We start from the raw sequence: 15135 nt of genomic DNA, 5'->3' as shown, positions 1-15135 counted from the left end.
ACATAAATAAAACTTTATAATTGTAAATAAATATTAGAAAAAATGAATGTGACTGTTTAGGTCATCCATTTAACTTGAGTTAGATTGTTTGAATTTGGAAAAAGTATGTTTTCGAAATCAATTTAAAAAAAATGACAAAATTAGTATTTTTTACTTGTGTTCACACCAACCACTGAGACATAAGCGACTAATTATGGACCATTCCTACAGAGATACACTAAGTAGGGAGTTGAGTCATGAGATTTTTGTTCACATTACATTTAAATTTTGGCATGTTAGAACAATCAGGAAAGCAGGAAACTTGTTGGGTTAGTTGGAAGTATTTACATTGAAGGGGCATCAGTGGTACGAGTTTGTTAAGGCACATTTCATTAAAATACTTGTAAAAGAAACAGGATGCAACATTGTGGTGATGGGGTTTGAACTTGGTTGACTGTGTTGGATCTATTAGATTGAAGACTCTTTCTTGGACCCTATCCAATAGAGAGAGACTAATGGTTGATGCACTGGTTCATATGTGGCAACAATGTTCCATGCATAAGCGAATGGTAGCTTTGTAGAGATAGAGGATACTGTCAGGTGTGAGTACTTTTTTAGCATGATAGTGGCACCCATCTTGGCAATGTCTTCTATATATTTGTTTCAATTCATATTACTTGTGAAGGCTTGAAGAGTTTGAATGATGAACAGCTAGCGTGCTAATAGCCATGGCAATTGATGTCTGGAAAGGGTCTTTGTAATTGTTGAAGATAAGGAGTTTCATCTTAGTAGCATTAAATGTTACCACTCATTTACGTATTCATTCTTATATAGAGTGGAGGTTATTTTCTAAGGTTTCAGACATTGCTTTGTATATGTGTAAATTCGTTTTTCCCTCATATAGAATTTGTTGTCATCAGCAAATATGTCCATCTTGGATGCAATTTAATTAAGGGGGTTGTTTATGAATATCATGAACAATGAAAACCCAAGGATCAGTCTCTGAGGCACACTTGCATTAATGTCATATTTGGAGAACAATCTGAATTTTTCTCTTGTTTAAGAATGATTTGATTATATTAAGTTAAGCAACATTGAACTTGGTCACTACTAAATGGATGACTGTTTGTGACTTCCAAGTGCTGTATGTGCTCTCCGCTTATCTCAGCATTGTTTCCAGTCGTCCTGGACTTCTTGCCACTGGACCTAAGCAGTGCTGATTCAGGAGAGGTTTGGTTGGAGATTACACAACTCTTGCCTCACAATTACACGCACAACTGCCTCTACAGGGGGTATCATTTGTCTTTCGAGACTGAACGGAGACATTGATTAAGTATTCATCTATTACTACTGTACAATTTAATTTTCATGAGAAAACTTTCATGCCAAACTTTGTCAAATTCTTTGGATATATCAAGGGCCATCATACTTGCTTCCCTCACCTTATCCAATGCATGATGTATTTGTTCAGAGATGATTGTTAAAATATCCGCAGTAGAACAAGCTTGCTTAAATCCATCTAAAATTTTTTAGCTATTAGGGAAGTAAGATTTTGTAAGTCATTTGTTGTAAAGTTTGGAGAGAACAAGGGCTTGCTCAGCAAAGCATTTTTTTTAGTATAGCAGGGATAAGATCAGACCCATAAGTGCCTGGGTTATATCACGGCCATGGGGAGGAATAATTATCGGATCATAGTGTGGCTTCTGTTTGCAAAGAGAAATTAGGGACAAAGTGGTTTGTCGTGTCCAAGGCGGACTTAGGACAAGCAGTTTAGCCTTCTTGAATTGTCACACAGCTAGCATCATGGCTGTTGGGCAATGGGAGAATTATTGATTCATTATGCTATTATAAATTTTCCAGAAATTGTGAGTTCCTAATTTCTGCGACTCAACACGTTTCCTGGTTATTTTGGTAAACCTTCTTTTGGCTGTTGCTCTTTCAATCTTACAATGATTTCTGGATTCTATAAATTTTTCCTATTTGTATTTGACTTATGGTGTGTGTATTGGTAGGACCCTTTTTGCTTTTGTGCAATGGCAGCCGCATAGGTTAAAGTGAACCATTGGGGAAAATGGGACTTGCAATAAAATTTCTTTGTGAGAACATATGCTTCAATGCCTGCTTTGACTCATTTAATTGTCCCATTTATGCACTGTTCAAAGATAATATTCTATAAGGCATTTCTGATGGATTCCCAATCAGCCTTTTTAAAGTATCTAGTTATTTTGAGCAATGACTCTTCAGCTTGAGGTTGAAAGTTAAGGGGGATGTCAGCGTCCTCAAATGGGCTGTGGGCATTCCTCAGGTAGTGTAGTCAAGAATAGATTGAAAAGCGAGGCTTACTGATCCTCATGATCTAGAGGTGGGTTAATGTGAAAGGGAATGATATATAGAGAAACTATATGTGCTGTTGCCAGCTGCTGCTGTGTAGTGTAGGAAGCTGAGCTAATTATTGTGGTAGGCATTAAACTCGCCAAATACATGTATATGGGGTGATAGTATCTAAAGAATGTGCTGCATCTATATTGTCAGAAATTTAGTCGAATAGAGTACAGTCTTGGGTTGAGGGAGAACAATAAAGGAAATGTAAGTAACGCAGTGTTACAAAGTTAGTTTAAATCACATGTAGGTCTGATCATCTTTGTGTTCACTATATTTCTCTCACTTTCTCCAGCTATAGAATGTTAGTAATAATTTTAAATACAGTCAAACCTCAATTCATGAACATCTTGGAATTGAAATAATTTAGATTTTGAACAAAAAATTGAAAACCAAAACATTTGTTAGAAATGTTTGGGTTTTCTAATAAAATTTATATTCTTGAATCCTGCTGATGGCAACTGAGATATATACTGATTGATAAAATGTTTAACAGTTCTGTGCAGGGCTGTTACTCTTAGTTTTTAAATTCAGATTCGGGATTTTTTAAATTGATCTGAATTTTTATTTTATTGAATCTGGGGTTTTTCTTAGGAACTATATATTTTTAAATACTTGTTAAAATGAAAAAGAAATAATATTCATCTGCTGCTTGGGAATGAATTAATCTCTTTTACATTATTTTTAATGGGAAAATATAGTGTGTTTGAATAGTTTTGTTCTAGAACAGATTTTTAGAAAAAATTATGTTAAAATATTGAATAAAAAATTTATGAAGCAAAATCGAAAAAATATATTAATGAGTGAAAATTAATTAAAAGTAATTCATGTATAAACGTGTTTCTCAAATAATTTGGATTTATTGTATTTGAAGACATTGTAAATAAAATTTTTTGAAGTAGAAATCCTAAATTATAATATTCCTTTTTTATTATTAAAAATATTAAACTTAAAAATGGGATATGAAAAAAGTAAAATTCTTCTGATTGGATAAAATTTTTGTATGCATCCTTTACATGGTTCATGTTTAAAATAGTTCCACCTCTTGTAGCAACTCCTAAGGCATCTGGATATCTCGATTGTTAGAGAGCATGGGAGACTGAAGAAGATTTGGTTTGAGTGTGTAAGAGATGCAACTGCATGCAACTTGACTGATATTAATCTTTGGGATTGGACCATATGGAGAACGGATATGAAATGTTATCTGGTGTTTCTCATCCCAGAGTCTGGAACACTTGCAGCATTCTAAGTAGCAAAATTGAATGGAGAAACAAGCATGCATACCTAAGAGTTGAGCTAATTTGTTGATAATTGTTGTTTAGGTCACTAGCTGTCCATCTGATTCTCAGATGGTCAGCTTTCAATGGTGCAATTGCAATTGGTTTGCAATCTCCGTTACTTTACTCAGGAATGCTGTGCATGGACCGCCATGTTTTGAGATGTGGTGCAGGCCAGAGAAGAAGCTGGCTTAATCCAACCAGATTGAATGACAGCATGTAACAAAAACAAGCATGCAACATACTGCAGTAGACAAAAGATTGTATTCAAGAGAAGAAGATTTTGGTATAGGTCTTTGTTTTTAATCACGTTTTCAATAAGCCATAGTTGGAATTGTTAATTTGATGCAAGTGACCTCAAATGAAATTGAAGATAAAAATTTTGAGTGCCAATTCCTTGAAAAATGTAAGCATTATTGAAAGTTAATTTGGATTTTTTTGTTAAACACGTTCTCTATTTAGGTTAATTAGAAATGTTTTATTTCATATCAATTTGTCAAGGTTTATAAAAACACTTTTCAATATTGTCTACATCTGATTACAAGTAAAGTCTTTTAAAATCATGTTTGTTATTTTATTTTTGTATTATAAGTTCATAAAATTTTCGTAAAAATTTATTTTTAATTTTACAATCTTTAATTAAATTTTTTCATTCTTTTTTCTTTCTTTCTATAAAACCCAAAAAAACCACAGGTTCCTTGACCACTCCATCAGAAATCAACAGATATATGATTTTTATTGCCACCTCCCCTGGCAACTTCGCTCATCTAAATGGTTCGATGACACTGGACCAGGTCAACGAGAAGTACTGGAAGGTCAACAAACCACTGGAAATGTACTACTCGCTACAAAAGAAGACTGGAATAGATGCAGCTTCTGGCCAGACCCAGTCGTCATCACAGAAGAAAAATGGGGAGAAGTGAACTGTTTCTTTAGCTCGGCTTACTGGTGTTGATCAGTCATTATCCAATCTTCCTCATCGTCTCGTTCCTCAGTTCACTTTCATCATCCTCGTACCCCTTATGTCAACTCTCTTTTTTATTCCTACTCCCCCACCTTTCCTGAGTTGCATTTTTTTTATTATTTTATATTTTCAAACTGCAGGTATTGGACCAAATATCCAGTAAGCTTGGGGCCTGAAATGGTCCCCATTTTTTCTGTAGTTCAAATATCTGGATGCGACATATTTCTATATAAAATATAAGAAACAATGAAAAATAAAGAACCAAATTGTATTTATCATATACAAATGACAACACTTCGAAAGCAGATTTCTTTAGTCTGTATTGATCCATTTACAATTCATAAAAATATATACTGTACACTACAGGGATGTGAGTTCTCTGGGTTTTAGTAGAAATCTGCTTTTTTAAATCTAGAAAAAGTGAATTTCTGCTTAAATAAAGTCTCTCATAGATGTTATTGTCAACATTTGTATTGAAATTCATTTTTTTTTCTTTTTAAAATAAACAAAAGCTGATTTCTCCTCTTAGAGCATTTCTCTTGGAAAACTGCAAATCTTCATTTTGCTGTGAAGAATAAAACTTCAAGCAATTCATAATGGGGATAGGAGAGTTAGATTAAGTTTATTTCATCAAAGAATGACTTATTCCTCCTCCCCACATAAACATTCAGTGTCTCTTTCTTAATTTTGACTTTGTTGAAATTGAGTGGAGTTGTTTAAAAAAAAAAAAGTTGTTTTTTGTGATACCCTCTTTCCACACTCACAGGGGCGGGGGGGGGGCATGATGTTACAGGTTGGGAAATTCATCTTTTTTTTTTTTGCTATTGTCTACTCACATCCCTTAGAGTAACACTGTACAATGTATGCAACATAATGTATGGATCGTAAAATCCATCTTGTAGATGCTTTAAGATCAGTCATTAGTGATGAACCAGTTTCACAGCATCTTTCAAGTTTTAAATTGTTAGGTTTGCCCCATCGGCAACTCGAGCATTTCTCAAAAAAAAAAAATGCTTCCTCTCCAACTATAATGCTATGCTATGCACTACATAGACATTGTATAATTAAATAAAAGTAAAGAACATAATTTTATTTAATACATGCAGTTATGATACATGTTTAAAACAGAGAAAGTTTAATGTTTATCAATGGATTTAAAAAAAATAAAATTTGAAAACCAAATAAAATAGTTTACTTGGATGAAAAGTTCAGTACTTGTATTTTATTGTCTTTATTTTCATCCATTTTCCTTCTCTGTTATTAGCCCCTCTCTCTGTATCTTCGTTTTGCTCCCTTTTTCTTTTTTGTCATCTTCCCCCTCTCTCTTGTTTCTTTTACTTTTTTACCCACCTCATATATGTTTTCTTTTCTCTACTTCGACTCTCCTCTTTCTGATGTGTACCGCCTACCCTCATTAGTTTATATATATTATTGCATCATCATTTTTATTATCTATTTGATTGAACAATTCTTTGTATAAATGTTGATTGTTACACAAATTAAAAAATAGCCAAGACAAACGGATGATTCATCAGAGGTGTGTCATCAGAATCAATTTACCACAAAACCATTGAATATCATAAGAAATCCTATGAAATGACTACATGAACATTAATAGAATATTTTGTTAACCACAATAATGTTAATATAGCATATTAAAACATTAGCTTTTTTTTTAATGAAGAAGAGGTACATACACACACGCACAGATGTCATTTATATATTATGTAGATTAGATAAAATATCTGACAATAAATATTATTAAAAGGAAAACGAAATATACAAATCGGTAAATCTTTTCATTGGCTGATGTTTCAGTTAATGGGACTTTTCGCATGTTGAGTGGTGTGAGTCAATTTAAAAAAAATGAATTCTATTTTCTCACTTATTCATACGTTAGCTCACACCACTGCATCCTGAGGAAGGTTTTGTCAATCAAAACCTCAATTGTATCAGACAATAAAAAAGATTTAGAAATTTGCATATTTTGATTTGATGTATGATAGTCTTTTGATAATAGCAATGAGTCTGAAACATTCTAAAACACTACCCTCTCCATGTTATAACTGTTTACAAACAGATACCTGGTCTCATGTGCTATTTCCAAGTTTTTTTTTTCTACTAGATTAGTTTTTATACAAAAGCCAAAGAGTCTAATGTTACCCTAATATTTATCCCATAGCTGGAGGAAAAACAGTGATTCATACCTTGCCTAAGGTTATTAGTAAAAGTATTATAACAAAACTCAAGCATGACACACAATCTATCCTGCTAATTACTGCACTATCACCATTTACATATATATTATATGTGTATACATAATAATAAATGTAGCTTTACTGCAGCTTCATGGTGTTTCTGATCATCAGAAGTGTATTAACCCATTAGTACCCCAAATCTTTTTCTCTTTAATTTATTACCAAAAATATTTTGTAAATATATTTGATACTAAGATTACTTTCAAACATTTACTTGGCTTTATAAGATGGAGCATTTATTTATACTATATATAAATGTGGTTGGGTTATAAGGATCACTTACCAAAAATTTTTTGATTGAATAGCATAAAACTGATTGTATCCTTATAGTCTAGATTTGCACAATATACAATATTTATGTTCATGTACAGTTGTGTAGCTACGAGACTTGAAGTGTTAAAATGATACAATTCAAGTTACAGGCCTCTATGAAAAAGTATCTTGTACGATGACATCTTAACTGTTACATGTCATTCACTGTCAGCCATCTAAAACACTTGAAAATGTGTTCCACATTTACTGACCTAAAGACATGTGGTAGGCTGCTTAAGACATGGAGGGGATCGGTTAACAATGATCGTGTATGCTTGTTTGAACAAGCAAAATGGCAGCAAACAGGAAAAGTTGAAAGTCATTCACAAAGCGTATAACTTCAGCATTGACTATGAATATTTTTGAAAAATACAGATGTTGCTGAAATATTTTTTCATTATCTTTCTCTTCCTAAAAAAGGACTATAGGTGTTAATGGGTTAATGAATTCTTCTGATCTGTTTTCATTTGAATACAAACAAACTGAGCAAAAAAGTGAACTCTAATTGGAAATCGTTTTAAACTGCAATAAAGTGTTAAGCGATATTATTGTTAGAAAAGCTGTATCTTAAAGGATATCAAACCTGTTTTGATTTGACTCGCTTCTAATTTTTAGAAGTTGATTTTCATTTGATTATTTGTTCAAACTCACGCGCTTAAAAGCTACACTGTGAAATAAAAAAATATATTTTAAAATAATAAAAACTGAATTTTGATAACTATACTATTTATTGCAGTAAACAATAAAAACTATAAAATATATAAATATCACATAACAATTACATTTTATTTATTCAATCTATCATTGCTGGCACCAATGTCTGGTCAGCACAGATCAAAAGAACAACACAGTACCATCTGTTATGTCCCACGTTTTGTTGCTGATTGGTTGAGTCGGTGCTTTATATTTATCCGTAACTTCATCATCTGTGTCCATTAATTAAATGTGAAATCAATTATCACGTTACAACGTAGAATGTATATATAAAATAGCAATCTATAGCATGTCACCAATGCTGCATTAGACAGCTGCAGTTGAAGTGATTGTCAGCATTAACATACATGTTACCAACAAGGTGGTCGTCACAAAGATCAAAGTCCCAGGTAATATCCTATTCATTACTGTTGAAGACTCTCTTGTCAGAATTATTTGGTGAACATTCAAACACAACCATTCACTATTTTTTTTTTTTTACATAGATGTAAAGAGGCAATTCATCTCCATTTTGCTCCCAAATAAAAATATTACATCTTTTTTGTATATATAAATACAATATGTTTTAGAAACCATATTTTAAATTAAAAATGAATTTTAATAAACAAGAGCCTTCCATTTTAGAAAGCTGGATTATCTCCACATTAAAAATTGATCTTAACTTTTTTTCCTGTGGACTGGCAAGTAAATAGGGACAAGGAGTTAAGATGTTACAAGTAGACCCTTATCTTACCTAGAAAGTTGACTTACAGGAAGTGCCTCTCAATTTAACTGTCTTCCCATGAAACCCGAGTTAGACACAGTTTCTTTTTTAATGTGGGTAAAAATCCAGTTCCCCAAAATGAAAACTCTGGATTGAAACAAAAAGAAATTGCTGCAGTTTAGAGGCTTTCTCCATTGACTAAGAACAGAACAGGTACTACATTAAGTGAATAATACAATTTTAACAATTTAGGCACAAGACCCTACACTTTTATGGTCCTCTAAAGGCCAAGTTGGGTACATTACTTTCTTTTTGATGTTATCTGATTCATAGTCTGAACGTATGCACACCTACTAATATTCTATTTCAATGCTATTTACTACAACTCATAGCATCAATTGACACAATTTACTTTTCAAAGCATTACTAGCTCGTTCAGATTTGTTCTATTTGCATCATATCCCATTTTACAAGCATTCATTTTAAGAAAAACTTCTGGAAGACCTTAATAGCGGTCAGTCTTGTAAGTTTCTTCATCTCTCCCGAAAACTAACCTAGTCTTACTAAACTAAACTATAACCAATGACAATGGCATCTACGTACCTCTTAATGTTTCATTCTTGTCCTTTTCACATGTTTTTCTCTTTATTCCTTCTTCTGCTGGCTTCTTAACACTTTTTATATCCAACATATTCACAGATGCCTATTTCCTTTTTCTATACTAGTTGTCATTATTTCAATCTATATTTTATATTATATTCCCTTATTGTCACTGTTGGTTTAATATTATTAGGTTTTGTCTAATAATATTGTCACTGTTGGTTTAATATTATTAGGTTTTGTCTAATAATATTGTCACTGTTGCTTTAATATTATTAGACCAAGTCTAATAATGATTCAGGAGAGATGGAAAAATCTAAAAGGTTATTTGGATCATCCATAAATATGAAAGTGTCATTTTTATAAATGTTTGTAAAGATTATTAATATTAGACTAGACTAGTTTTCAGGAGAGATGGAGAATTATTCTAGATTATTTAATTTTTGTAAAAATGTTGTGTACTTTATGAAATTACATCTAAATTTTGTTAAAAATGTCTGCAAGGTGGACTTTTTTAATTGGTAACTTAAAATCTGGTTCCATTATGTGCAAATAACAACCTGTAATTGTGTTTGAAACAAGAGCAGTGTCTAGTCCTAAATGATATCGAATATCGAAAGTCAGTGAACCCATGCAAATGTTGATTCATTATACAAGAAAATTCTCAAAATGGAGAAATTACAAGTGGCATACTGAAGTGCCTATTTCTATTAGGTAATATATTATGAGAATGATCTCAAATATTATATCCTGTACTTACCTTTATAATAATTTTCTAAAAAGATTTCTTTTCTTGTTAGTGTCCACCCACCCTTTCTTTTCACCCAATTTAAAGTTGGTAACCCATACTTCTCCAAGCAATTCTCTTATTTTTTCATGGCAAAGTTTGTAGAAATGGCAGTTCAGAAGTGAGCAGTGGCTGAGTTCCCTAAATTGATTTTATTTTGAAGATTTTCCTTTTCTATACTAATTGTCATGGTTTTAAAATCTAATCGAGGTGTAAACAAGCAGCATGAATCTGAATAATTGACTAAACAATATCTCGATGAAAGGCCATTAAATATAATTTCAAAAAATCTGAATAATTGGCTAAACAATATCTTGATGAAAGGCCATTAAATATAATTTCAAAAAATCTGAATAATTGGCTAAACAATATCTCGATGAAAGGCCATTAAATATAATTTCAAAAAATCTGAATAATTGGCTAAACAATATCTTGATGAAAGGCCATTAAATATAATTTCAAAAAATCTGAATAATTGGCTAAACAATATCTTGATGAAAGGCCATTAAATATAATTTCAAAAAATCTGAATAATTGGCTAAACAATATCTCGATGAAAGGCCATTAAATATAATTTCAAAAAATCTGAATAATTGGCTAAACAATATCTTGATGAAAGGCCATTAAATATAATTTCAAAAAATTTGAATAATTGGCTAAACAATATCTTGATGAAAGGCCATTAAATATAAATTCAAAAAATTTGAATAATTGGCTAAACAATATCTTGATGAAAGGCCATTAAATATAATTTCAAAAATTTGAATAATTGGCTAAACAATATCTTGATGAAAGGCCATTAAATATAATTTCAAAAAATTTGAATAATTGGCTAAACAATATCTTGATGAAAGGCCATTAAATATAATTTCAAAAAATTTGAATAATTGGCTAAACAATATCTTGATGAAAGGCCATTAAATATAATTTCAAAAAATCTGAATAATTGGCTAAACAATATCTTGATGAAAGGCCATTAAATATAATTTCAAAAAATCTGAATAATTGGCTAAACAATATCTTGATGAAAGGCCATTAAATATAATTTCAAAAAATTTGAATAATTGGCTAAACAATATCTTGATGAAAGGCCATTAAATATAATTTCAAAAAATTTGAATAATTGGCTAAACAATATCTTGATGAAAGGCCATTAAATATAAATTCAAAAAATTTGAATAATTGGCTAAACAATATCTTGATGAAAGGCCATTAAATATAATTTCAAAAATTTGAATAATTGGCTAAACAATATCTTGATGAAAGGCCATTAAATATAATTTCAAAAAATTTGAATAATTGGCTAAACAATATCTTGATGAAAGGCCATTAAATATAATTTCAAAAAATCTGAATAATTGGCTAAACAATATCTTGATGAAAGGCCATTAAATATAATTTCAAAAAATCTGAATAATTGGCTAAACAATATCTTGATGAAAGGCCATTAAATATAATTTCAAAAAATTTGAATAATTGGCTAAACAATATCTCGATGAAAGGCCATTAAATATAATTTCAAAAAATTTGAATAATTGGCTAAACAATATCTCAATGAAAAGCCATTAAATATAATTTCAAAAAATTTGAATAATTGGCTAAACAATATTTCGATGAAAGGCCATTAAATATAATTTCAAAAAATTTGAATAATTGGCTAAACAATATCTCAATGAAAGGCCATTAAATATAATTTCAAAAAATCTGAATAAATGGCTAAACAATATCTCGATGAAAGGCCATTAAATATAATTTCAAAAAATTTTCTTGGTTAAAAAATATTTTATTTTTTAAGGTATTAAAAAAAAATATTGAATTTAATTTTATTTTAAACAATTTCTACTATTTTACGACAGGAATAATAGAAAAATAACTATTAACAATGCTAATTGGATAGTCAGAGTACAAGTGTTAAATTGGTGGGCTGGAGAAAATAACTTCACTGCCAAATGTGGCTAGTGGGCTGGAAGTTGCCAACATCTGGCCGCGTACTATCTTAAAAGAGTAATAGTCCTTCTGAGTCAACAGTCCATAACAGTATCCCTGAAATCACAACCACTTCCAAAAAGCCTGAATCTGGATAAGTAATAGTTAGAATAACATTTCATTCTGACATTTAATGATTTTATATCAATTAGATTCTGACCACACTCCTCTGATGCCTGTGAATGAAAAGCTTCTATGGAGACAGTTTTATTAACATGAATCAATTTCTGTTAGCTATTTTCAAATTCTTTGTATGGTCCAACTAAGAAACTCGTTGTCAAAGATTTTTGTAAAAATGGAAAAAAAAAACAAATTCTAGAAAAGAAGAAGAAAGAAGAAATCAAAATAGTTTTTTTCCTTCATTTTTTCCCCCTTCATTACAAGGCCTAACCCAACTGTTATGTTCATGCCTCACCAGCTTCATTTTCACACAAAACCAAAAATCTCATTCATTATCACATTTTTAGTCTCACTTGAAATATTACATGTTCTCATTCCTTGCCATTATAAAAATATTCTAATTTTGGGGAGAAGAATATTGGTTCTAAAAAAAAAAAAAGAAAAAAAAAAGATGCCAAAAAGATTGAATAAAAGTTGAATAATAATAATGAAAAAGTAAACAAAAATAAAACAACAAACCACACAAAATAATTCTTGGAATAAAAGCTAATCTGGTACTTTACAATTACATCACCATGAAAATGTCAACTTAGTTTTTTTTTTTTTTTTTTTTTTTTCTAGATGAAATTGTATTTTGATAACAAATAAGTTATGGCTTTTTCTTATTTTTTCTAATTAAAACTTTTTCCTTAAGTAAATGGTATGACTTTTTTGAGCAGCTTAATTCTGCTGTTAGCATTGGTTTCCCATGCATACAAGAGAGAGAGAATGAGAATGTTACCAACGTCCATAATTGAAATTACAGAATCTATTGAATTCAAACAAAATTTCATCCATTTTTCACCATGACTTTTTACTTGAGACATAACATTCAGGTTTCATTTGAGTTCAGCAATACAAAAGAAACAACCATTATTTTGATGGTTTGATGCTAAGTGATCTTAATTTTCAAAATGATGTAATATTGGAAATGATTATAAAAAATGTGACAATTTAAAATAAGTTATTTAAAAAATGACAGTATTTTGGAAATATTGAATGTTAATAAAATCTGAAAAAAAAATAGGTTCATCAAACAACTGAATGTGCAGAAAGTGATCGTTTCTTTAATATAGAAGTAAACAACAGTTGAAACCATAATGCTATCGGATATCAAATCATGTGTTTCTTGAAACTATATGAAATGAATTAATATTATTCAAATTATTTACGAGAGTTATTGAATTAATATTAATTGAAAATTTATTGGAATCAAAGATGTCAAAAAAGCCTAAAGTAAACAAAATTAAAAAAATAATTATCAAATGAAATATCTGTTAATAGTTGAAATAAAAAATACAGTAAAAAATGAATTACTTAGAAACTTGAAAAGAATTCAGAAGCATTTAAGCTGTCGAACAGAAGTTATTTTTGGCTTTAAAATTCTTAGCAAATTCTTGAGTATGAAAAGATTGAAAGTTTTGAAAGCTAATTACATTTTTAATAGATTAACAAATAAGTTAACAATTTTGTTTGATTAATAGTTAAATGAGCTAACAATCCTGTTGTGATTTAATTGAACCTTCAAAATTTTAGTGAAAGCTGTCATTTGGTAAAAGGAAAAGTGAGGCAAAAATGAGAGGAAAATGTCTTAACCAACACCGTGTGCATACATCTGTTTGAAATAAGAATAAAAAAAAAATCCTTTTTTTTTTTTTTATTGAAACACATATGACAGTCTCTGACTACTGGGAGCACTCGTGTCAAAAAGTTGAACTACTTGAAAAATAAGTTTAAACATTTTTTTTCTAATGATCAGTATAAGTAGAAAGAAGGTCCGGATTATTTCCTAAAATAAATAATCCAATCTGCTAATCCCACGCCTTTCCACATGACAAAAACAAAAAATCTTAATCATTGATCAAGTGAATCAAGCAAGAAAACAACTGAGAAAAGAATTAAAAGGACTTTCCTTTTTTTCAACAATTACATCTATATTTTCTGAAGAATAAGAGAAAAGAGAAAAAAATATTCTGTTCCATAAAAAAAACCCCAACAAATTACCGTTTCCTGAACCAAAATTTAAAGGAGAAAAGCAAAAACGTTTCTTTTCTTGGCCCCTTTCAAGAATTTTTTTTTCTGTTTTCTTCATTTTTTCTCCACTTTTTCATTTTGAAAAAAAAAAGTTCTGTTTTTATTTTTTTCTATTAAATTGCATTCATTCATTTCATCTCCGTGTTTTTATTTTATGTTTTCTTCATTATTTTTCATTTGGCCCTATCACTCTTTTTTTAATTCTTTTTAAATTTTCATTACATGTATCATGTTTCAATTAAAACAAAAAATGTTAAACATCAAGTATCAATTGTAAACCTTCTAAACAAATAAGATCATTGTTTTGTTTCAAAATTACATGTACTATAGAAATATAATAATTCAAATTAAAACTATTTCTGATCTATTTATGTTTGCGTATATATATATATATATATAAATATATTCATTTGTGTATGTATATCTATATACGTGTGTGTATATGCATATGTTTTATGTATATATATGTGTATATAATAATGGAAATAGTATTCCGAAAAAATAGAGAAATAAAAAGGAACAAGCCAAGTTATGTGTTCATCGTTTCGTCTTTATTTTTAGGAAATCTCGAAATAAAGACAAAACGTTGGTGAACACATAACTTGGTTTGTTCCTTTTTATTTCTCTATATATGTGTATATGCAAATATAAGTTTCGTGGTTAAATTTAAATTCTGAAAAAAAAACAACATATGGAGACATATTCGATTTAAGAATTTATTGTTTGACAAAAGGAATATATAGGAGTTATTTTAATTTCCTTAATCCATGGATTTTCAACAATGGCTCATATCATCAGAGGAAATGAAATGCAGTTAGCAAAATGTTCAACTACGAATGGACGCTATTTTGCTTTTCAGCACAATTATTGAAAATAGTTTTTTAAGTGGTTGTGGATAATTATATGGAGAAAATTATATGAAAAGAGAAGTTGATACAACCTGGGTAATCCATTATCGGAAGGAGTCCAATGTCGTTCAGGGT

The 15135-nt window shown here is 30.1% G+C and overlaps 1 protein-coding gene across 2 annotated transcripts in view; it reads left to right on the top strand.

Moving 5' to 3' along the window:
- LOC145249679 (E3 ubiquitin-protein ligase RING2-like) overlaps positions 1-14283 on the top strand; it is a 43334-nt gene extending 29051 nt beyond the window's left edge. The window contains exons 3-4 of one of the 2 annotated variants that reach the window (XR_013863562.1): positions 4329-9379; positions 9423-14283. Coding sequence is in view for 1 of the 2 variants with exons in the window: in XM_080111469.1 (XP_079967595.1) it covers positions 4329-4558 (230 nt within the window). In the remaining variant the exon portion in view is untranslated. Of the gene's footprint in view, positions 1-4328 lie in introns of both variants that reach the window. The other variant, XM_080111469.1, reaches the window with a different exon arrangement.
- Positions 14284-15135: the final 852 nt, after the last annotated feature.

This window comes from Euprymna scolopes, chromosome 28 (genome assembly GCF_053919585.1).
Source record: "Euprymna scolopes isolate OS-2025 chromosome 28, ASM5391958v1, whole genome shotgun sequence".
Lineage (NCBI taxonomy): Eukaryota > Metazoa > Mollusca > Cephalopoda > Sepiida > Sepiolidae > Euprymna > Euprymna scolopes.
This window is presented reverse-complemented; position numbering and strand designations above follow the sequence as displayed.